The sequence below is a fragment of the Eptatretus burgeri genome, chromosome 13 (genome assembly GCF_056783735.1).
Source record: "Eptatretus burgeri isolate ZD-2024b chromosome 13, Ebu_testis_v1, whole genome shotgun sequence".
In the NCBI taxonomy this organism is placed as follows: domain Eukaryota; kingdom Metazoa; phylum Chordata; class Myxini; order Myxiniformes; family Myxinidae; genus Eptatretus; species Eptatretus burgeri.
Window position 1 is genome coordinate 9,194,416 of NC_140973.1, and position 25,823 is coordinate 9,220,238.

Here is a 25,823-nt window from a genome sequence, read left to right on the forward strand (position 1 = left end):
ATCATATGATGTATACGAAAGAAGAAGAAGAAGAAGAAATAATATTTGGTGAAAATAAAAGCTGACAGCTGTCTCCTTAAAAAAAAAATCCTTTTTGTTCCCGAATGTCTTATTTGTCCTCCATTTCTTCAAGAACTACCTACAGCATGCTGGAGCACTTGAAAGGAATGTGCAGAATCGAATAAATATTTTGCCCAATCCAATTTTTACTTGGCAGAAAAATCTTTTCGCCAAGTATGTTGGTCTGTCGCGTTTGTCTGTTTGTTGTTTGTCACACGATTTTTAGCCACAAGTTTCAAGCAATCGTTCTGCAATTTTTGTGTGTGTATCGGTGATGGGTCAAGGACAGCAACGCTTAATTTTGGTGAAGATCCGAATCCGGCTCTGGATCTGAGAATTTTTTAAAGTGATTCTTCACCGTTGAGAGACAGGGTCAAAAAAACGATATATAGCACAATATCTCAAAAGGTTATTGATGGATTCACACAAAACTTGGTGGATAGATTGGGAGTGTGAGAAGGAAGAACTGATTCAATTTTGGTGAAGATCCGAATCCAGATCTGGATACGAGAATTATTTAATTCTCAACTGACTCTTCACCATTGAGAGATGGGGCCAAAATTGATATATAGCATGATATCTCAAAAAGTTGTGGACGGATTCAAATGAAACTTGTATTGGTCGACATGTTGGGTGTGTGACAAGGACTGAGTGATTCGATTTTGGTGAAGATCCGAATTCCAGAATTTTTCAAATGATTCTTCAACGTTGAGGGATGGGGCCAAAAACGATACATAGCGCAATAGCTCCAAAGGTTGTGGCCGACTTGTGACAAAACTTGGTGGATGAGTTGGTTAGGTAACAAGAACAAGCCGATTAGATTTTGATTCAGGTCCGGATTCAGACACAAGATGTAAACTGTTTAGCCTGGCGGAGGTCTGTGCTCGACTGAGTGCCGTTCCGTTTCACCAAGTGTCACTCTGAGTGATTTTTTTTCACGCTTTCTGTTGCTTGAAACAAGCAGAGCAATGAAGGAGGTCACGCAAACTGAACAGATAACACGACTCGCAAGGAAGCATTTGAAAGAATCCTTATTCTTTTTTTTTCTTTTCAATCGATCATACCGTCCACTTTCTCCAAACAAATCTCTCGTGACTTGATCCTCATAATCTTCGGAATGAGTACGTCCTTCTCCACGTGCCGCAGATATGGCTCTGTGAACAGAGCATCGAATGCACAGACAGCGTCACAAGTGAACGAGAGAACCAAAAGGTTATTCTATTGTTTTGTACAAACTGCGAAAGGACCAGAATGCAAAATATTTTTGATAAAATATTTCAATGATATAGCGATGAGTTACGAAGTTTAACATTTCAAATACGTACTTCAGTAAAGTTAACTTGTACATTCTTCAGGCAAAATTCTGAGATGCATGCTGAGCAAATTTGGTACGAACAGTAGTTTTTACAGCATCAAAGACCATGTCTGAGAAGTTAGAAAAACTGGATTAGCCTGTTTACCCAGGGCTCGTGCTGCTGGGATCCCAGGTGAAATCCCAGGTCTCGTGCTGCTGGGATCCGAGGTGAAATCCCAGGGCTCGTGCTGCTGGGATCCGAGGTGAAATCCCAGGGCTCGTGTTGTTCGGATCCCAGGCGAAATCCCAGGGCTCGTGTTGCTCGGATCCCAGGCGAAATCCCAGGGCTCGTGTTGTTAGGATCCCAGGTGAAATTCCATGGCTCGTGTTATTGGGATCCCAGGAGAAATCCCAGGGCTCGTGCTGCTGGGATCCCAGGTGAAATCCCAGGGCTCGTGCTGCTGGGATCCCAGGAGAAATCTCAGGGCTCGTGCTGCTGGGATCCCAGGAGAAATCTCAGGGCTCGTGCTGCTGAGATCCCAGGTGAAATCCCAGGGCTCGTGTTGCTAGGATCCCAGGTGAAATCCCAGGGCTCGTGTTGCTCGGATCCCAGGTGAAATCCCAGGGCTCGTGCTGCTGGGATCCCAGGTGAAATCCCAGGGCTCGTGCTGCTGGGATCCGAGGTGAAATCCCAGGGCTCGTGCTGCTGGGATCCCAGGTGAAATCCCAGGGCTCGTGCTGCTGGGATCCCAGGTGAAATCCCAGGGCTCGTGCTGCTGGGATCCCAGGTGAAATCCCAGGGCTCGTGTTGTTCGGATCCCGGGTGAAATTCCATGGCTCGTGTTACTCGGATCCCAGGAGAAATCCCAGGGCTCGTGCTGCTGGGATCCCAGGTGAAATCCCAGGGCTCGTGTTGTTCGGATCCCGGGTGAAATTCCATGGCTCGTGTTACTCGGATCCCAGGAGAAATCCCAGGGCTCGTGCTGCTGGGATCCCAGGTGAAATCCATGGCTCGTGTTGCTCGGATCCCAGGCGAAATCCCAGGGCAAGTGTTGTTAGGATCCCAGGTGAAATTCCATGGCTCGTGTTATTGGGATCCCAGGAGAAATCCCAGGGCTCGTGCTGCTGGGATCCCAGGTCAAATCTCAGGGCTCGTGCTGCTGGGATCCAAGGTTCAGATTTCATCTACAATGCTTATTTATCCATTGTCTACTCATGTCCTTGTAATACATGTCAAAGTACACCGATGTCTCCAAACATCCATGTCCTTTGTAATGCAAAATGTATTGTTGTGGTTTTGGCTTCTCATGGGTAATATAATCAATCTCTTGAATAACAATAGTTATTTCCTTGTATTTGTTCAGTTAATTGTACTGTATTGCACCTGAGTCGATATGCCTTGCGAATGTTTGATAGGTGTTCCATATCATGTTCTTTTACCTCACACACTCTACTCGTTTAGCCATTTCTCGCACCTTTGCAGGAATTGCCTGGGTTAGGCTGCCAGCTCTCTCTCCATCCCTCGCTCAACCCTTAAACCGGTTAAAACCGGTCCATGCTGTCGGCATTGCATGCCAGGTGGGCCATAAATCCTAATTAACCCATGACAGCACGCCAAAACCCGGATCCAATCTCAAGCTGCCACCTGAGATCGGGGCTCTGACATGCCAAACGCGTGAGGTAAGGGCACATCTAACTCCCACAACTCCTCCAATGAAATCAGTGGTGCGGGGGGGGGGGGTAATGAAAGGGGGCACATACAAGCTCAGTCTTGGTTTCCTGGTCCAGTCTTGCATCTGGTCATCTGGTTCAGAGCCTCTTTGGAATCTTGCCCTGTCCTCCTTGGTGTTACCCACATGTTCGTTTCTCGAGTGTGAACACATCGTCCAGGCTGGACTTAACTTGGAGCCCTAACCTAATAATTTGGGGTCCACGCTGCACTTGTCATCTTTCCTGGGGTGTACGGTGGCTCGGAGACCCGCTGTGCGAGGCTGGATCGAGGAGGACCAAGACCAAAAGAGACATTGTTCCAAAACTATAGGGCGGCAACAGCTCAGCAGAGCTGGCACAAGGTGTGAGGGAACATGGCCAGTCCCAATCTTCTTCTTTCTCTTCCTATACTGTATCCTTTTATTGTCTCGGATGATTGATGGGCACCCTTTGTAAACTGAAGGTTGACTGCTTAAGGAATCTGAGGGCGGGTATTCACATATTGGGGATAAGGCCTTAGTTATTTTATAATTTGGTTTACACAGTTCTTCAGCTAAAATGTAGGGTCAGTAGGTCGAAATATAAATATAATTTCAATTTTTAGAAATTATATATTTTTAAGATTTGTTTTCGGATGTTCCATGGAAAAGACAAAGGTAGGTGGGGGGAAAATAAACATAAATCCTGGACCAGGAGGATCTAAGAAAACATTGAAGATGGAAAACCATTCAAATGCAGGATGCCATTATTCACTATCATCTGATGTGAAAAACAATAAAGAAGAATTAAAATTTGTTTTTACAATATCGTCTGGCATGTTTTTCTTGTCGGAACCTGTTGGATCATCAAACAAATCGAAACAATGCTGAGAAAATTACTGTCGAAGTCGTAGATGTGTGCGTGCACACAAGTGCACAGTGCTGGATATGATTAAAAAAGGTGTCTACTCGGAGTCAACACGCTCAAAACGGTCAATCAGAGCCATAACCGGCTTAGTTTTCAGTGGGCATCTGATCGTACCATCTCCCCATTCCCATGAGCACATCAAAGGCTGATTTCTGGTCCGTTGAAGGCTGAATATCAGCATCTCGCAGGGAAACTTTGATGTACTTAGCACCGAAATCTTTCAATACGAACAGCGTTGTACAACTTTCGATGGAAACAAAATTGGCACGATCGAGAGTAGCGTGCGAATCGTCCTTGCTGCTGCACTGAATTGATGCAATAGTTTGGCCACAATATTCGTCGTCAAGATGTTGCGTTATTAAATCACCAATACAGTCACTCAAATTTATACCGCTGACAGACTTCTTAACAACTCATGGCTCGCAGATTTCCTCTCCTGTTGCAGTCACTGTGTGGCCCTAAATTGAGTTCTTTCATCCACTCTTCCTGTCCAGGCTAGAGTTCCTCAAGGTAGTGTTCTGGGCCCTGTTCTTTTTCTGGTTTTCATCAATGATAGTAGGGTGAGTATACTGATTCTGGCTCACTTTTCCCCATATAAGTGAATGGGGGATTTTCAGCGATTCATATTTTTTTTCCCTAAAAAATAAACCCCCTTTTTAGCCCAATGTATATTTATTTGTCTCCCCTTTTAGCCTTGGGGCACTCTATTCAAATAACCAATGCAACAAGATAAAGATTTGTTCAAGTAGCAAAGTAGTAATGTGATTTGTTAAAGGTGATTCTGAAGAAATATCTGAAACATGTAAGCCTTGGGACACTCTTTTTCAAATAACCAATGCATATTGTTTAGCTCACTCATTGAACCTATAAAGATTTGTTCATTCTCAAATTCCTTCAATTGTTTAATTTTCTTTGCACAATAATCCCCATCTAAAATATTTAAAAATAAAACATTTTAATCTTTATATTTTTCAAGATACCCTTTTGTGTCATTATGAAATGATAAACTTCTCTTAATGATCTCATCTGACCACCTCCTGAGCCTCAGATTATTTTTTGCATAAGCCACGCCCACTTTTCATAAGCCCCTCCGACTTTTTCATAAACCCCGCCCACTTTCCACAATTTTTCATACATCACGCCCACTTTCTTAAGCTCCGCCCACTTTTACTAAGCCCTGCCTGCTCTTGCATCATTTCCAGTTCATCTCTGACTCAAAGAAATCATGAGGAAATTCTGCAATGTTATGGTTTTGAAAAATTTCCGAACGAAGGCTTGCCTGGGCTTGCCCAAGGAATTTCCAAAGGACACCACCCCCCACCAGTCTTTCTCGAAAAGATTCAACCCAGACTCCATTAAAAAAAAAAAAAAATTGGACAATAGAGTGCTGTACTGTCCTTGAGTGGGATGAGCTTGCTTGCAGTTCGAATATTTGCATGGAACTAAACCTTTAAGTTGATGAACTGGATTCAAACCTCTTATCTGTTGAGGTAAGATTTTTATTTTCCTATTTTCAGTTCCTTTTAAGCATAGACTCATTTAATAATTAAATAACTTAATTAATACATTATTATTTTCTCTCACAGGAAATTGTATCTGAAATACAATTTGAAAATACTGCTTTTGCTACAACTTGGGGCCAAATTGTTGGCTTGGTTGAAGACCTTATGAGCGACCAAGACCCACAGAACGAGCTAGTCCTTGATGACCCAACCAAAGAGTAATACCCTGGAGACCAACAAAATCCTGAAAAAGAGTTTTACAGCAATAGTACTCATTGCGAGTTATCAAGACAATACCCACATAATGAGTTATACCTTGATGAGCCAGAATACAAGTTTTACCTTGGAGACTCACAAATTTTGAAAAAAAAAATCAGTAAATGAGTTCTGCCTTGATGGTTTAAATAACTACCTTGGAGACTCAGGAAAAGGGTTCTGCCAAGATGGTTCCAAATATGGGACCAACCTTGGAGACTCACAAATTTTGAAAAAAAAAAAAATCAGGAAATGAGTTATCCCTGAGAGACTTTGTAAGTTGGTTTTATTTTGGAGACTTGAAATGTGGGTTCTGGCTTGATACCTCACAATGTGATACATAATGTTACGGCTGTGGAAATTCGCATTACACCATAAAGGGCCCGTAGGTGAGATATCTCTAAGTACATGTGTCGTCAGCCCAAACCCGTTGTATCGAGGGAATTTATGTGATCCATTCGGGCTGCGATCCTTTGAGTTAGGCGTTTTTCTTTTTCTATCTTTTATTTCAAACACACAACATTTCAAGAACCATGCCATCCCCATCACAGCGCCAACCACACTGCAACCACGCCACCTCCACCATCTACGCTACCACATCTTCGCCACTCGCCATTCAACAGGCTCCTCGCGGTTACGACCTCCACGGAGGAACAAACAAAAACCAACAAGGATGCTCGGTGGGCTTTTCCCGCCTGTTTTTCCCGTCTGACTTCCCCGCGCTTTGGAGTGGAGAAAGAGCGATGCAGGTCAAAGGTCAGAGGTCATGTAAAGGTAGGGCCTCTTTTTGGGGGAATAATTCTCTGGCTCAGAGCCAAAAACTGACTCCCTCGGCCTCTGGACGGAGCGGGGTGGAGGGAAAGCGTGAGGGAATGCCTTTTTCGGGAACCCTCTCGAAGGAAGGTGGAGCCGAGAACGGAGCGGGGTGGAGGGAAGAGCCCCGGGCAATAAAAGACGGACATGGGCGGGCGCAAGGAGCGCTTTTTCTTCTTCTTCGTCTTGGCTGGTGGTTCGGTTGGTTTTTGTGGAGAGTTGGTCTTCAGGAAGAGGTCCTGTGCCCACGCCTTGGCGAGCGGCCCTGTCACGAAGGCACGGACGGGAGACGCGGCAGCGCCCGTTGCGAGGTGGACCTGAGCGTCCGGACGGGGAGTGCCGGAGAGGGTTCGCCGGCCGCGAGAGAGGTCGGGGCCGGGCGCGACCACGCTGACGGTCACGGGAGAGGGACTCACCAGCAAAAGGGAAGTCGCGACTTCTTTCTTTCTTTTCTTCGGGGTTTTTGTTTGGATCTTGTGGCGCCGTGTCTCGTAAAGTAGAACTGTTTAAGTGTTGCCGTGTGTACGCGTATTCGGTTGGAGCTCTGCATCGCTTCTTTTGTTTTAATTGCTTTATGTGCATTTTGATTGTGTATTGCTGTAAATACGTGCCTTACGTGCTTGTCTGTGTGTGCGTGTGAATAAAATGCTTGCTTGTTGAACTGTGCCCGTTTCGCTTTGTCTTTTCTCTATTGACCCTCCATCTTGCATCACGGAAAGGTGTTCGTAGTGGGTGCAACATCCCAGTAATTAATCGGAACCGTCAAGGCCAATGATAACACCGCTCGGTTATCACTGTAGCACGGAACGGACCGCTTAAGCGGTTCGTGTCCGGAGTCGGCCTGCGGAGTGGTATGTTTACCCGGTCGACCATCCGCGCAGGTACTTAGGTAGATCGAATTTGGCGAGCAACCCTATCATGTGCGGGTGGGCAATTGGCACGGTCGTGGTGGGGTTAAACCCCCACCCGTGACAATCTCCCGGCGTTGTTCCGAGAGGGTCACGACAGAATTGTCCGTCCGGTGAGCGACGTGCCGCGATTCGAGTGACGCGGCCGTCCGCACGCCGGCGGGCGCGAATTCGCAACAATATCTTGGAAACTCAACAGGAATGTGGTTATACCTTTAAGACTTGGAAAGTTGGGTTTATTTTGGAGACTTGAAATGCTATCACTCTTTGGGATCTAAACCTATCGATGTAGTTCTTTGTCGGATGGTGTTTGATGGGAGCAAGATCAAGAAAGTTCTGGGAAGAAAGTGCAGGCTTACTCCCCCTTTCTAAGTCATCAAACCTGAAAGCTTTAAAAGACAGAATTGGAAGAAGAGAAAAAAAACATGAAAAAAAAAAAATATATATATATATATATATATTACACAAAAATATAAGAAGAGAAAAAAAAACCGTAAAAAATATATACAGGTGGAAATCTCATTTTGAAAAAGACATTGTGTTGGGTGAGGATTGAGTTGGGGTTGAGATTTTGAATGTGAGGGTTGGGACGGACACACACACACACACACACACACACACACACACACACACACACACACACACACACACACACACACACACACACACACACACACACACACACACACACACACACACACACACACGTTAAGCCTTGACTATTCAGTTGAGGATTCTGTGTTTGGGGTTCACAGATCTAAGAACGTCCCCCTTGACACATTATATACTGTTATACACCTCGGACTTGGCCCTCGAGTGTCCACAATGGTGTATAGTAGGAGGGAGTGAAGCGCCAACCCATTGCACACACATTATATACTGTTATACACCTCGGACTTGGCCCTCGAGTGTCCACAACGGTGTATAGTTGGAGGGAGTGAAGCGCCAACCCATTGCGCACGCGCGCGCACACGCACACGCACACGCACGCACACACGTTAAGCCTTGACTATTCAGTTGAGGATTCTGTGTTTGGGGTTCACAGATCTAAGAACGTCCCCCTTGACACATTATATACTGTTATACACCTCGGACTTGGCCCTCGAGTGTCCACAATGGTGTATAGTAGGAGGGAGTGAAGCGCCAACCCATTGCACACACATTATATACTGTTATACACCTCGGACTTGGCCCTCGAGTGTCCACAACGGTGTGTAGTAGGAGGGAGTGAAGCGCCAACCCATTGCACACACATTATATACTGTTATACATCTCGGACTTGGCCCTCGAGTGTCCACAATGGTGTATAGTAGGAGGGAGTGAAGCGCCAACCCATTGCGCGCACGCACGTTAAGCCTTGACTATTCAGTTGAGGATTCTGTGTTTGGGGTTCACAGATCCAAGAACGTCCCCCCTTGACACACATTATATTCTGTTATACACCTCGGACTTGGCCCTCTCGTGCCCACAAAGGTGAAAAGAAGGAGGGAGTAAAGGGACAACCCATTGCTCCCATAGGTATTATCTGCTTAGTTTTGTCTTTTGTAATTCCTGTGAATAAAATGAACCTAAAATCTCTTCCCCTTCCAAATCATATAAGTCCAAGGAACCGTATCTATTACATAAACAATTTTAAAAAGTTCGTTCGTCCATCGTTTAATCTAACCTTTTTCAAAATGAGATTTCCACCTATATATTCTTACGATATCACCAACTTTGAACTTAGGTTTTCTGACTAATCTCCTTTTCATATTTTAATTTTGCAAATGTTTCTGATGGTTTCATATTTGTTGACGTGTGAATCGTGTCATTATACTTTTCCACAATATCCTGAATAAAAGATGACCATTGTTGTGAACCGAGTTGTGTGAATTTTTTATATAGTCTCTCTTTTAAGGTACGATTAAAACGTTCAACAACAACGGCCTTCCCTTCATGAAAGGTACTGTATAATGTAATACTGTTGTTTTTTAGAAAATTCATAAATGTTGTTATAAAACTCTCCACCCTCATCAGTCCACAATTTTTTAGGTTTTCTCTTACTTTTATTAAATATCTGTTGAAAGGCTAACATAAGAGTATTACCTGTTTTGTTTTTTAAAGGGACAACCCATGTGTATCAACTCCTCAAATCAATAACGGTTAAAGCATACTTGTACCCCTTATCATTATTGAGTTCAATCAAATCAGCGGACCAGATATAATCTACTTCCTTGGAATAAACCTTCCTTCTCTGAACCTTTGTGAATATTGGTTTATATAATTCATTAGCTAATTGCTCTTCAATCTTAATGATATGAGAGCCTGTAAGTTTTTTGAATTTCCAAGTCCAAGTTTCAAGTTAGCACTGATCATCTTCTTCACGATGAACCGATCAACTTTTTCTCTCAAGGTTGGATTTTGTATCAGAGACAAATTATACATTTCTCTATCAGCTTCATGCTTTTCTTCCAACGTAATGGTATTCCCATAATCAATATCGTGCCTCATGCACACTTCATCAACCCTATTGATGGGTTTGCTCCATGGTTTAGGATTGTCTGCCTCATCTAATCTTTTATCCAAGTTTGTGCCTGGACCACAGAAAGAATACCCTGGTAGATGTAATTCCCCCAGTATTCCAGTAGTTGTAAATTTACTTCCTGATAAAAAACTTTTGTATATCTCCTCTGAGTTTGTGTTTGGAGATAAATTGATTTTTTTTTTGAACCACACACCGAACATATACCTTTTTGTATAACCCTGTTATTTTTACTTTTAAAATATGAGATTTTTTTGTATTAGTTTTCTTTTTACATTTGAGACAATAACTCATTCATTTATGATAAAAATTCTGAGAGTGTAAAAACCTTTTTAGTTTCCAACATGCACATTTGAATCTTAATTTTTAAAATATAAAGAAGCATTAGAAATGCCTTCACTCTCCTCCATTTATTTAAGAAAAAAAAAAACTTTAAATAAGATCAATAACATCGACGGTCTTGTCGAAAATACTGCTCATAAACTTGTCAATTCTTTGTTTTCCTCCTCGGTGGGTTGAGTTATTTTCTGTAATACCACCAATCTTTTTCTAATCTCACTGGTTTCCATATTTTCATATTTATTCATTCTCGCTCTTTATTTCCTCCCTCTCCTCTCTTTCCTCCTCTCTCTTCTCCCTCTCCTCATTTCCTCCTCTTCTCTCTCTTCAACTTCCTCATCCCTTACTATCCTTGAATCGCTTACACCCCATAGAATATCATACATATATTCATCAGGATTTCTTGTTATTCCTGTATCCAAAATATTTTTTTTTTACAACAGGAAACCAATAAAATTCCTTTTGATTTTCTAAAAGAGCCTTACGTTTTCTTAACTTTTTAATTTTTTTCATTATCTAACATTCTAATTGAATCTAAAGTTGTCAGTTTATCAACATCAGCAAAATGCCAATCTTTTATTGAAAATACCTCATTCTTATGTTATAGAACATATTTGTTAAAATACCGAATACCCTTTTCTTGAAGGTATGCTTGGACACAGAAATGATAATTTTCTTGAAGCCTTCTTTCCGTCATTTATGTATTAGAAATATATGTTAGAATAATATTATGACACGAAACACCTCCCCATCTTCCCAGAGTTAAATCATTTTGTATTTCCTTACTTATTATATATAATCCTGTTTTTTCTGTTTTCATGATATAGGCAAGGGCAAAACCATTATTATATTTACCCTTATTAAATTCTTTTATTTGTTGTTTACTAATCGTGGCTCCACAAAACTCATTCTCTATAGCAAGTGGATAATATTCTTCCTTACGAGACTGATTTAATTGTTCCAGGTCTTCAAGGTCAATTTTAAATGACCAATTATACCCTAAATCATTCATATCATACCCCCATTGTTCTATTCTCATGCAAACGATATGCCCTTCTTTATAAAAAATTATTTTAATTCAAACTGTGAATTCTGTATGACCTGGAGATAAAATCAACACTTCTGTATCTTTGGAATACACGGCCGTTTTATTTAAGGATATATTTTGTGATAAATCGCTTAATCTCACCAAGTCATTCATATCAGTCGGGCTTGGATATTTTTTTAAATTTATAAGCATTTTTCATCTTAATATTTTTGGTTATATTATATTTATGTCGTTCAGCCTGTGCCTTTGTGTAATAATTTGATAAATCAATATCCAGTTCTTGGGATACACCAAAGATAGAACCATCTTTCCCAACATAAGTCATTTATATTAGATTAAAAATAATGTCATAAAAAAAATTATTTTTGTTGAGTTGAAATAACACATATAGACATAATTGACCACAACACTTGGAATTTAATTCTTGGACTTGAAATGTTTGATAAACACCATTCTGTAAGAATTTTATGACTTCAATAGGTGGTGGAAGACCAAAACTATCAAAATAATATTTGTCTTTATTATTAAAAATACAAACCCAATGAGAACCGTTCCCATTATCTTCGAAGTTCATAATAATATTTTTTGTATGTTTAGGCACGTTTGTTAATTCATCCTCATACAAATAACCACATTACGAATTTTTAATTTCTTACAATTTTTGACAAGTTGTAAATTTGATGTATTCTTTCCAAATTATATAAACCACTCATCAATGCTCATTTATTTATTAGAAAGATATAATCCGTTACCTCTTAAAGTTAATTTTACACCTAAATGTGCGATAGAAGAAAGCATATCTCCAACTAACAATCTCGCTTTATCAGGCAGACCTTCAAGTTTTTCAGCAAAATCTACAATTACACCACTTCCACTAATTTGTTTCTCCAACTCTTTGTTATGTCTTTCCAATTCTTTTTGAGCCTGGAGTTGAGCCTTCCTTTCGTTGGCAGTTTTCACCGCTGTTGAAATACCACCCGTCAATGCTCCAACCACACTTAAACCAGCAAATAAAGGAATTAGAAATGGGAGAAATCCTCCATTCGTCTCTCTTATTGAATATTTTTTCAACATTGGTTTTGTCATTTTAATTTAAAGTGAGCCAGTGTCGTTCAATATTTTAACCTGTTTTCTTGTGAGCAAATCATCAATTCTTACTGCTCCTTTTCTCTGAATTGTATTAACGTTAATCGTACAAGGCTTTTGATTTTGAACACAAGATGATAGTTTATAAAGATTGATTTGATTAACATATACCCCAGTTGGTACTTTGCCACTCATTTATTTAACAAAAAATTATGTGAGACTAATCATAACACCATTATCTGTATTAATCTGCAATTTTGTTTCTTCCAAAAGAAAACAATATGTATCAACTTCTTCACTCTCTCCTCTTTCAATGTACAGGGAAGTATCCACTCGATTAGACTTTATAGTTTCCTTTTGAGCACTCAGGTCAAACGCATAGATTGTATACAAACTTTTAAATGCTGTCACATCCAAAATATGTTCTTTATTTCCATTACTTTCGCCCACCTTTTGGTAAGACTTGTATGCTTCAGCAAAATCATTTTTTTCTCAATTAATTTCCAATCTATCTCATGGGTAAAATGTTCCATCTCGAGAAACACGAAGTTGTTTCACCTTAGCATTATCACTCAATGCATTATTCTTATCAGTCGCAGTATCGCCATCTGGCTTTTTTTAAAATGATCCACAGATATCGTGGCTTTCCTTCCAGAACACCCAAATTCCACGTGTAAGTGGTTTGGTTGAGTTTAACGTGTTGACATCTTCGTTTGAGGTATGATACACCGAGTGGTTTCTTTGAGTTAAGTCTTCTATTCAACATCTCTTCTATTTTAAGATTAGGAGTATATTCACTAATATACCAACTTATTTCATCAATTACAAATTTATTCTGATCACCAAAAGCACTAGCAACACCAAAAAGTAATCTATTTTCATTATCATTCCTTTGTAGTTGAAATCTAATTTTAAGACCATACAGAACTTTATCATGATGAGCCTGGTGTTGGCGCAGTAGTTAGGGCAGCGGCTTGGGATCCAGGAGGTCCTGAGTTCAAGCCCCGTTGGGCCACTGAATTAATACACCAGGGGGTTGACTCAGCCTGTCATCCTTCCGAGGTCGGCGAAATGAGTACCAGTGTACTGGGCCGGTGTATACCCCGGTTAAAATAGGTGTACCATATCCCTGTGTCGTAAGAGGCGACCAGGGTTGCGTCAGGAAGGGCATCCGGTGTAAAACATGTGCCAAATCACTATGCGGATCATACGGATGATCCGCTGTGGCGACCCCTAACGGGAGCAGCCGAAAGAAGAAGAAGAAGAAGAAGAAGAAGACAGAACTTTAACATGATCACAAAATCCAAATATACCTTTAAGAGGAACTGCCACAGTAAAACTATTACCTGCTTTTGTGTCATCATTATACATTCCTTTCCTTTGATTATATCCAGGGTCTGTGTTTGTTCCCGTTGACATATCAGGAATAAAACCTTCGACAGCCCCCTTTCCCATTCTATCACCGAATGAATTTAGTGTAAATTTCATCATTTCAGATACAGCAGAGACATAATCAACCACTTCAACTTCTTGTGTTCCAATGTACAAACGAACACTATCAAACATTTTCCAGAAGAAATCATTTACGAATGTAGCGTTTGTGTTATTCCCAGCCTTAGTGAATGTAAATTTACACAACAAGAAACTTTCGGATCGATTCAAATAGGTTTGTTGATTATTTATTTCAAAACTTTTTGTACCATTTGCATTCCAGTCTGTTCCAGTGATTGCATTTAACTTGAAGTAATCTTCTTTTTTAGTGGAGTTTGAGATAATAATAGTATCATTCAAATCATATATACTATCAATTGCTTCCATACTTATATTTATTTATGAAAAAAGATGTTAAAACTTTTGAAACCCTAATCCAAGTATTCGAATTATTTTCTGTCGTTCTTGGGAAGACAACTGAGTTTTGCCTTTCTTCATTTCTTTTATTGCTTGTAATTTATGAGATTCCTTTTGGGCATCTTTTATACTCTTTACAGCACCTGCAACATTTCCCACAGCAGAAGCAGTTGAACCAATTAGGTCTTTATGTTTAAGAATAGTTGAACCGATACCCATTAGAGTATCAATTATCCCATCTCCTCTAAATTGATGTCCGACACCCCTTTGTCTCGTAGGTTTATAGTATCCTCTACCAAGATACATACCTTCGTCCTTGTAGTATGGGGAAAGGAACATCCCATCCCCTGTAATTATTTTATATTTTCCCAACTCGTGTTTCCTCACAATAACTATCGTATTTATTTATTGGAAAACTTCATGTCGGTGACTTCTGATGGATATAACTTCTCCATTAAAAGAAATCATACGATTATCTTGGTCGGTTATCCTAAAATTTACTCTGTGTATGGTTTTTCCTCACACAGGGAGATAAACCAAATTTTTGGGTTCCATATTGAATTTATAACCAATTGGGGTTGAGTCGGCGCTGAATGAAAATATTGTATTTGTTTTTATTCCATCATTATAAGCACCATCAATCAAATCACAGTGAATTAATACCGAATTTATTCCTGAGGATATTTGAATGACATTTTCACTGTAAAACATCCCATTAGTTTCAATCTTTTTTGAGGAGAAACCCAATAACTCTCTAAATGAATTATCAATTGTGAAATCAACCTTGTAGTTATTTTTAAGTTTAATCGTTGATTTTGAATGTCGATAATATTTTTGGGTTCATCACCCTGTTCTTTCATAAGACGAGCAATTTCGGAAGATATTCGAGAAATCTCATATGCTCCGGGTCAGACTGTTATCGTTTTGTATCCACTTCCCGGATTATAACTAAACTTGTCATTTTTATCAGTTATATTAAATAAGGTATTGTAAGTTTCCATGGACAATAAAGATGCCTCATATTCTTTTGTTGTGTCAAGTTGTAGTGGGTATGGGAATGAAGATGTGTGGTTGCTTGTTGTGAAATTGAAACTAAGGATTGTGATTCTCATCTTATTTAATGAGATAAAATGTCTTTATATTGATATTTATTAATTATTTTCATGTTCATCAACTGGTCTAAAATGGCTGATGCTTCATTAAAACAATTGTTATTTCCAGCCTTCTTACTGACGAACAAAAATAACAGTCGATTAACTCATTGTGATGGGTCATTTGGAAGAAAACTAACACCTGAACCAAGGATACTTAAAGCCTGAATAATGTGTTTCTCCTTCTCATTCTTCCTACTTTTACCAGAAAGAATAACCCTATAATCAACAGAGTTCAGCAGATCAATATATACTTTATCATCATTATTTCTCATATCCAATGGTTTATCAATGTACTTTGATTCATCCCTCACAGTTGAACCTTGTCTTCCATCTTTTGTGAGAAGAAACATTAATCTCGGAGTTAGTTTGACAGGGGGTTGAGCAGAACTCAAGAACCTTAATTAATCATTAAATATCAATACCTTTTCTTGAACAAGATGAAATATTGCTGATTGTTCTGTTGGAATGAGCCCTGCTTTGGTTTTTGAATCCGCTGAATATTCATTGTTTTGAAGAGCATTCACAATATAATCAGGGGGTCGATTCATCTCTTCCAGTTGTTGAAATAATCCTTCATCATCATATTCTAATTCTCCTATATGCTCCAATTCTTCCTCCGTCATTTGACTGAAATCTTTTAACATTTGGAGCTTTCTCGGAGTATATTTTATTGTGGGAACTGTGGAAACATCTATAATTTTTTCTTGGGAAGTTTTTAAAAGTGGTTTAAAAAATTTCTCATTTTCTTTCAAATGCTTCTTCACCCATTAGTTTTTGTCTGCATTTCTTCTTTATATCTTCCTGTTGTTTTACAACTTTTGAAACAACTCTTGATGTTCCCTAAATCTTCTTGCTCTTTCTTTCGCATCCATTTATTTATTGAAAAATATAATTTAATATCTCATCTTGTTTCACAACAATATATTTATATTTTTCAGTCATGTGTTTCATGTAATCCCCAAATTCCTTTTTACTACACAATGTAGAACAATTGTCTCTCCAAAAATTGTTTATATCTATTGCATTTAACTTGAATAAAATAAAAGTATTAGCATTGTTTCTGATGGAACGACGAGGAAGTTGAAAGTACGATTGACTAAGATAAATACAATTACAAAAAGAATGTCTCCCTCTTGTGTAGTAGCTGTCCATTACCGTTTGGTTTCTCTCATTAACACAATCATCAAAGATAACGAGGTTCTTTTTAGATTTATCCAAATATTGGGGAGACGGTATATCATCCGTATTATCACGAAGAATACAAGTTATCGGTTTTGATTTCTTTTTACATCTCTGTGCATCACAAAATAGTTGTATTATATCTTCAATGTTATAATCATTTTGGTTTTTTTGAAGTTTAAATAAACCGATTATATCTTCTTTTTGAAGACCAGCATTAAAACCTTGTGAGAGTAGTTTATACTCTGGTTGAAAACTCGACTTTGTGAAAATTATTAAATTATCAGAATCTAAAAAGTTGGGAGTCAGGAGCATCTTTAAAAGTAAGCAGGTTTTTCCACATCCACTTGAACCAACTATGAGGCATCTTAATGAATTTGGGAGATTTTTATGGTTGTTAAATTTTATCTTATTTTCCCAAATGGGTAAAAAAATCATTTATATATTTGGTAAACAGGTTATTTAATTTATTATTGGCTTTTTTAGAAACTCTACTTTATCCTAAGTTCAGGTTTAATTTCAAGATAATAAAATTATTTTAGTTATGCAATATCTTGTGTTGATATTTCCCTGAAAATCACATCCATGAATAATATATAACAACAATCCTTTGAACATTTCTCTAATATGTTCAGTTTCTTCCCTTGTAAGGAAAGGTGTGTTATCACCCTCATACTTTACATTCATTTCTCTAATCAATGTTGTAAAGTAATTCATTTTGGTGTAAATCTAAAAGAATAATTTTCCTTTTTATATTTTTTATCATTAATTAGAAGATAATCACAGAATATACATTGTTTATAAGCTTTTGACTCTGTTTCATCCCCGTCTTTCACACGCAGGACAATTCTCAAATTTGTCATATGGAGAATCAGGGAATTCAAGAGGCTCAAAATCGAGTAAACTATTCATATTTATAAAGTAAAGCTTTACTTAAACTGAAATTCATCTTCGATATCATCATCGATACTTTCATAACTATTGTTTGAACACAAACTCTCGGGATCATAACTATCGTTTGAATGCAAACTCTCGGTATCATAATCACTCTCAATCTTCAAAATCTTCAGTTGAATATTGACTCATATTTAATTAGTAGAAAAAAAACATTACCATCGATATCTCTACTTTTTTTCATTAACAGATTCAACTGCTACATTTTTTATATAAAAGGTAATTTTAAAATGATCTTTAACTACAATTGAACGAAATGTCATTTCACCTGATATATTAACATCCTTTATTTCATCAGGATTTATATCTTTAGGGTTGTTGAAAAAAATACAAATTTCTCCTTGCATATTACAGATGGTCTTATCTTTTCTTTCTAAAACTTCATCCATAAGGTTTTTATTTTTTGATACTTTTTCTCGTTTCATTGCTTTTTCTAGTTTTGAATATATTGCCAGGAGAGGAGAAACTTTTGTTGGAGATACCTTAATTGATGTTCTTCCAGGTATACTAAAAGCCCTTCCACTGAAGGAAATTGAAGAACTCATATTATTCGCCATAATTGTTTTTATCCAATAGTTTTTATATTTATCTTTGTTCAATTTTACATCCTTGACATATTTCTCAGTATCTTTAACAAATGAAGAGATTGATTGAAACTTGTCTTTTGTGTCATGAAACATTGTATGTATAAAATGAAAAAGTTGGAGGATAAAATGGTTTTAAGCACAGATTCACCTATAAATTAAACAAAATTTTCATCAAGAAAATTTTAGTTAAAGCAAAGTTTTATTACATAAATATGGTGAATACAACATACTGCGATGTTTGTAATCACGAATATAAATATTATAAAAAACACCTTCAAACCAACAAACACACATTCAATCTTTTCAAACAAATATCTCCTCTTGAGTTGGAAAGAAAATTGTGATATCTGCTCAAAGGATGTTTTGAAGAGTAGCTATAAGAATCACCTTCAATCACAAAAACACAAGAAAAATGAGTTTAAAGTAAAGGGAGATCATTATATTGAAAACACTGATGGGGCATTTAAAGGGCATATAAAAATAAGGATTTTTCAATTTGGAGAACCCGGTCCATCATCAATAGCTGAATCAATTGAAATAGTGAAACCTGATGTTGAAAAAGTTATTAAAAAGACATTAAAAGAAATGAAAACTTTAAAGTTTTATAAGGGAGTGAAAATGAATATGAAAAGACAAGATGAAGAACAAACTCCTTATACGAGAACAGATCTTCATTTTATAACATCATTTCAAGATTTTTGAATAGTGGGGTTTATGAAAAACTATCAAGACAAGAGGAGGATGTTGATAATACAGTGGTAGGAAGTGGATTCAATATTTAAAAAATAAATCATCTTTTTAGATATACACATTCTAAAATCAAACCCTCTTAAAGCTTCTTCTTATATTGAATTACCAAAAGAAATAGAACTAAAGAAGGCAGTTGTTAATATTAAGAACAATGATAATAAATGTTTTCTCTGGTCTGTTCTTGCTCACTTACATCCACCAAAATGTAATTCAGAAAGAGTAAAACAATATATGAAATATGAGAATACCTTGGACATTAAAGATTTTAAATTCCCAATGCCACTAACAGATATTCCTAAATTTGAGAAAAATAATAATCTTTCTATTAATGTATATGGATTAACGGATACAAACAAAGTTCAAATATTAAAAATTTCAAACAACTATAAAAATGAAGAAACACATTGATCTTTTATATTTTAGTGTTGGAAAGAATTCACATTACACATACATCAACAATTTATCAAGATTAATCTCTTCTCAGGTATTCAGAACAGCAAACAAAATATATCCTTGTAAGCGATGTCTTAATTCATTTCATACAAAAGAACGATTAGAACAACATTCAAAATATTGTAGTAATCATAAATCAGCTGTAATTACAATGCCTAAACCTGGTGAAAAGATTTCTTTTGAAGATTATAATAAATCTGTCATGCACCCATTTGTGATATACGCTGATTTTGAATGTATCCTTAAAAAGATAAATACTGCTTCTCCTAATCCAAAAGAATCACATACCAATAAATATCAAAAACATATTCCTTGTGGTTTCTGTTATAATATCAAATCATCTGTTGGAGAAAAGTATAATAAACTTGAACATTATAGTGGAAAAAAAAGCTTCACAAGAGTTTGTAAAACAATGAGAAAAGGATCGTATAAGACTAACTAAATTAATGAAAGAAACAAATGAACCGATGGAATTAACCGAAGAAGAAAATTAGAATTTAGAAAGAACAATATCTGTCATATTTGTGAGGAGGAAATTGAGGAGTCTAAAGTTAGGGATCATTGTCATCTTACTGGTAAATATAGAGGTCCAGCTCATTCCTGTTGTAATCTTAATTATAAATTTCCTTCTTTTATTCCAGTCTTTCTTCACAACAGTGCCAATGATGATACACATCTATTTATAAATGAACTTTCAAAAACACCAGGGAATATTTCTGCCATAACAAACACAATTCAAAAGTATATTTCATTTACAAAAATGATATTCACAAAACCTTTAACTCTTATTAGGTTTCTAGATTCTTACAAGTTTATGGGAACACCACTAGCCAACCCAGCATCAAATCTAAGCTCCATGGGCTATTTTCCAAAAGAGGAAATTCTAACAAAAGAGGAAATTCAGATTAAAGAGAGAATTCAAAGTAAATAATAAAAATGACCGTTTTTACAGCCATTTTTCCCTGCTGTGCAGGGGTTTGGCTTTTTTTTTGAGGCAATGTTTTTATGGCCGGATGCCCTTCCTGACGCCAACCCTGGTCGCCTCTTACGACACACAGGGATATGGTACACCTATTCTAACTGGGGCATACACCGGGACCAGTACACTGGCACTCATTTCGCCGACCTCGGAAGGATGACAGGCTGAGTCAACCCCCTGGTGTTAATTCAGCAGCCAACGGGGCTTGAACTCAGGACCCTGGGATCCCAAGCCACCACCCTAACCACGAAGCCAACACCAGGCTTATGAGAGAATTCAAAGTAAAGAGGAAATTCTAATTAATGAGGAAATTAATGAAGAAATTCTTACTGAAGATGAAATTCTAATTTTAATTATAAAGAAAATTCAAACAATGAATGAAATTCTAACTAAAGAGGAAATTCTGATTATAGATGAAATTCTGATTAAAGAGGGAATTCTAACTAGAGAGGAAATTCAAACAAGGAATGAAATTCAAATAAAGAGAAAATTCTGACAAGTAAGGGAATTTATCCTTATGATTATATGGATTCATTTATGAGATTTAAAGAAACACAACTTCCTTCAAAAGAAAGTTTCTATAATAACCTTTATGAAAAAGAGATAAGTGATAAGGAATATAAACATGCACATGAAATTTGGAAAATATTTTAGACAAAGAACCTTGGAGAATATCATGTATCTAAAAACAGATGTTTTATTGTTCGCTGATGTGTTTGAAGCTTTTAGATCACTCTGTCATAATAAAAATTGTTATGGATTAGATCCTGCCCACTATTTCAAAGCTCCTGGTTTAGCTTGGAGTGCAATGTTGAAAATGACAAAACAAGATATATATTTAATCAGTGATGTAGATATGCTTTTGATGATTGAAAAGTCGAAGAGAGGTGGAATATCACAAGTATGTTCAAAAAGATATGCAAAAGCAAATAATAAATATCTTCCAAATTATGAGTGAAAAAGATAGTAATTATTTGATGTATTTTGATGCTAATAATTTGTATGGATGGGCAATGTCTCAATCTCCCCCTTATGGTAAATTAGAGTGGGTGGAAGAAAAGGATTATGAAAAGGCTTTGATGAATATTGTTATTTCTTCTCAAGAAGAATTGAATGAGGAAGAAGAAGGTTATTATTTTGAAGTTGATTTGAGGTACCCGAGTGATCTTCATAATAAGCATAAAGACCTTCCTTTTGCATGTGAGAAAGAAACCCCAAAGAAAGAATGGTTAAGTGATTATCATAAAACTTTTAATAATAAAGGCAAATCAACAGAAAAGTTATTAACAACATTCTATGATAAAGAGGGATATGTTTTGCATCAAAGGAACTTGAGACAATATTTATCTGCTGGGTTGAGAGTAGCAAAATTCATAGTTTTAAAATTTAAACAAAGTCCTTGGATGGAAAAGTATATTAAATTCAATACAGATATGAGAGCAAATACAAAAGTAAAATTTGAAGGGGACTTTTATAAATTAATGAATAATGCTGTATTTGGAAAGACTATGGAAAAATGTTAGAAACAGGCAAAACATTAGATTCGCAACATCTTGGAAAGAAGTTTCTAGATTGATAAATAAACCAAGTTTTGAGAAAGAAGAGGTTTTTTTTCAGAGAACTTTTCTGCTATTCATATGGAAAAGGAAAGTATTGTAATGGATAAACCAATTTATATTGGAACAGCAGTTCTTGATTTATCAAAGATATTGATGTATGATTATTTGTATCATGACTTAAAGAAAGAGTATGGTGAAAATGTTTCATTGTTGTATATGGACACTGATAGTTTTATTCTCGATATAAAAACTGATGATGTTTATAAAGATATGCAGAAAAATATTGGAGTATATGATACAAGTAATTTTAGTAAGAAGAGCGAGTTATTTTCAAAAAAGAATGAAAAGGTTATTGGAAAGTTTAAGGATGAGTTGGGTGGAAAAGTAATGAGTGAGTTTATTGGATTGAGAGCAAAGGCATATGCTTATAAGTATGGTGATCAGATTGATAAAAGGTTAAAGGGAATAAAGAAATATGTAATAAAGAAATCAATAACTTTTAGAAATTATTATAATTCTTTGATGAATAAGAAAGAAGAATATAGGAAAATGAATACAATAAGAAGTTATAAACATAAGATATATAGTGAAGAAGTAAATAAAAAGGCATTCGGAGCCTTTGATGATAAGAGATTTATTTTAGATAATGGAATAGATTGTGTTCCATATGGACATTATATGATAGAGTGAATAGAATAGATTGTGTTCCATATGGACACAGGTTTTAACGATGGGAAGATGGGTTTGGGTTTTTAAGGGCTACCACCGCGTTTTTCACAATATATAAATGGTCGAACCAAGTATTAATCAAACTAAAGAGTGGAGAAAGTCTCAGTCTTGGTATATAAATGGAAAACATAATGACTGTGAAAAATATCAAATAAGTCTTATTGAAAAAATAACTAAAACAAAGGTAAATAAAACAAATAAGCAAATCAATTTAAAAACCAATAAGTTTGACTGTTAGAGGATGTAAAGAAAATAATAAATATCCTTGAATGGACTGAACAATTTGATGGTTATCAATTGAACAATGGAAAAATAATTTACTACAATCTCAAAATGATATGCACCTCAGGAGGTGGTCAGATGAGATCATTAAGATAAGTATATCATTTCATAATGACACAAAAGGGGTATCTTGAAAAATATAAAGATTCAAATGTTTTATTTTTAAATATTTTAGATGGGGAATATTGTGCAAAGACAATTAAACTATTGAAGGAATTTGAGAATGAACAAATCTTTATAGGTTCAATGAATGAGCAAAACAATATGCATTGGTAATTTGAAAAAGCGTGTCCCAAGGCTTACATGTTTCAGATATTTCTTCAGAATCACCTTTAACAAATCACATTACTACTTTGCTACTTGAACAAATCTTTATCTTGTTGCATTGGTTATTTGAATAGAGTGCCCCAAGGCTAAAAGGGGAGACAAATAAATATACCTTGGGCTAAAAAGGGGGTTTATTTTTTAGGGAAAAAAAAATATGAATCGCTGAAAATCCCCCATTCACTTACATGGGGAAAAGTGAGCCAGAATCAGTATACTCACCCTAATAATGATCTCTCCGACTCTCTGGAAAATCCTCTATATCTGTTTGCTGATGACTCCACCCTCTGCCATCCCTCAGACCAGCATGCAGCAGCTTATTCACTCACGGCAGATCTGGGTAAAATCACAAATTGGTCCAACACGTGGAACATGTCTTTCAATCCGGACAAATCTCACACTCACTATGTCTCTTCGAAAGGACCGTTTAGAAAATCCCCCCCTATCCACTTTCTCAACAATCCTCTGGATGAAGTCCTTTCTTTCAAGCTTCTGGGTCTCACTATCTGCCATGACCTTTCCTGGGAAAGCCACATTTCAAACCTCGCCTCCAAAGCCAGTCGCTGACTGGGAATCCTCCGTCGTGCAAATGCCTTCCTCGGCCCACCTGAGCTCCTGACCACTTACAAAGCTTTTGCCCGCAGCCTGATGAGTACTGCTCTCCCCTCTGGGCTGTTGCTCCTGCCTCCCACCTTTCTCTACTTCACGCTGTAGAAACCAAGGTATTTCGGATCATTGGCATCTCCCGCAATGAGGCTGAGTCTTTGGGCCTCTCACTCAATCACCGCAGGTTGGTCGGTGGTCTTTCTGTCTTCTACGGTCTCCTCTCCAGCCTCGCACCCCCCCCCCCCAGCTCTCTGCGATTTGTCCCCACCACATTTACATTTAGGGCAATCTTCAATACATGGTTAAAACGAATTTGTGTCTCGACTCATCCCGTCTGCCCCGACAGAGGCGTCTGGCAACTGGTGATTGGTCCATCAAGAGATTGGGCTCGAGATAAAAACGCAGCATGTGACTTGGTTCCGCTCGGCCAATCAATTAAGATCTGTCACGATACCAGTTTGTGATGATAACTTCCATGGTAATGGTAACACGGCTTTTGAGCTGGGGGCTGGCTCAAGGTTAGTGGTAGGAAAAGGTGATTGTGGTCTTGAAAGACTCACCGTCCCTCTGGAGTTACCCACGGGCGACAACCATAACAGTATTACAAACCCTACCATGAGCCTTGGATCAGTTTTGAAATCATATTCACAAAAGCAAAAAAGTACAATGTGGAGCCATGCAAAGGGACAACTGAATAATAAATGAAAAAGGTGATTGTGGTTTTGAAAGACTCACCATCCCTCTGGAGTTACTCATGGGTGACAACCACAACAGTATTACAAAACCTACCATGAGCCTTGGATCAGTTTTAAAATCATATTCACAAAAGCAAAAAGTACAATGTGGAGCCATGCAAAGGGACAACTTAATAATAAATGAATAAAAGTGCAGTTGAGAGCTGGTTATGGGGACATTTACATATTACATAAGCAAAATTGTATGTGCTCCTCAATACTGATCGATCCAACTATTCTTTGTTCGTGCACATTGCCCCCATCACACAATTCCTTTCTGCTATATCGCAGATTACTCCTTTAAGGACCCCAAGTCCCTCACAAACTGGCTGGCCAGGCACGACTTTGCAGTTGTTTTGGGAAGGAAATTGTATTTTGACAAGAAGTGCTGGCGATGACTCACCGACTCTTGGTGGAAAAAAAGAAAACACTGGATCTTTAACGTCCACCAACTTATGCTAGCGGACAGGACAGTGAGCTTAACGTTTTCATTATATATATATATATATATATACATATATATACATATATATACATATACATATATATATATATATATATACATATATACATATATATATATACATATATACATATATATATACATATATATATATATACATATATATATATACATATATATATATACATATATATATATATATATATATATACTCAGGTATGGGAGCATATGCCAGAACAGCGCGTCGCTGCGTCCACTTTCCGCCAGTACTCCAGGGGCCTCCATCTGGCCATCCCCCAGGCAGATGCCAGGCCCATCCCAATCTCCTTGAGATGATGGTCAACCTGTTGCAACCATGAGGCACGTGGTCGGCCCACTGGCCTCCTCCACTCATGAGACTCCCTCGCTGAGAGAATCTGGTGAGCATGATCAGCGTCAGGAAAACGAGCCACATGTCCATACAGCCGCAACTGACGCTCACGGACTATGCAGGTAACAAATCTCAGAGTCTCTCTCAGCAACCGCTCGTTGGACACAAAATCCGAACAGCGATAGCCAAGGATTCTCCGAAGAGACCTGGTTCCAAAGTAATTAAGTCTCCGTCTGAGATCCTTGGTCAGAGTCCAAGTCTCGCACCCATAGAGCAAGACTGGAAGTACCAAGGACCTGAAGACTCGGACTTTCGTCCTCCCACACAGGTACCGGCAGCGCCACACCCCATGATCCAGTGAATCCATGACTCCCCAGGCCCGACCCAGACGTCAATTGACCTCTGACTCG

The 25,823-nt window shown here is 37.7% G+C and overlaps 1 protein-coding gene across 2 annotated transcripts in view; it reads right to left on the reverse strand.

Moving 5' to 3' along the window:
- The window catches only part of CMC1 (C-X9-C motif containing 1), a 39,355-nt gene that overhangs the window by 1,470 nt on the left and 12,062 nt on the right, over positions 1-25,823 (reverse strand). For both annotated transcript variants that reach the window (XM_085851037.1, XM_085851036.1), the window contains exon 2: positions 1,125-1,214. In XM_085851037.1, coding sequence (XP_085707163.1) covers positions 1,125-1,167 — 43 coding nt within the window. In that variant the 5' untranslated portion in view covers positions 1,168-1,214. The remainder of the gene's footprint in view (positions 1-1,124; positions 1,215-25,823) is intronic.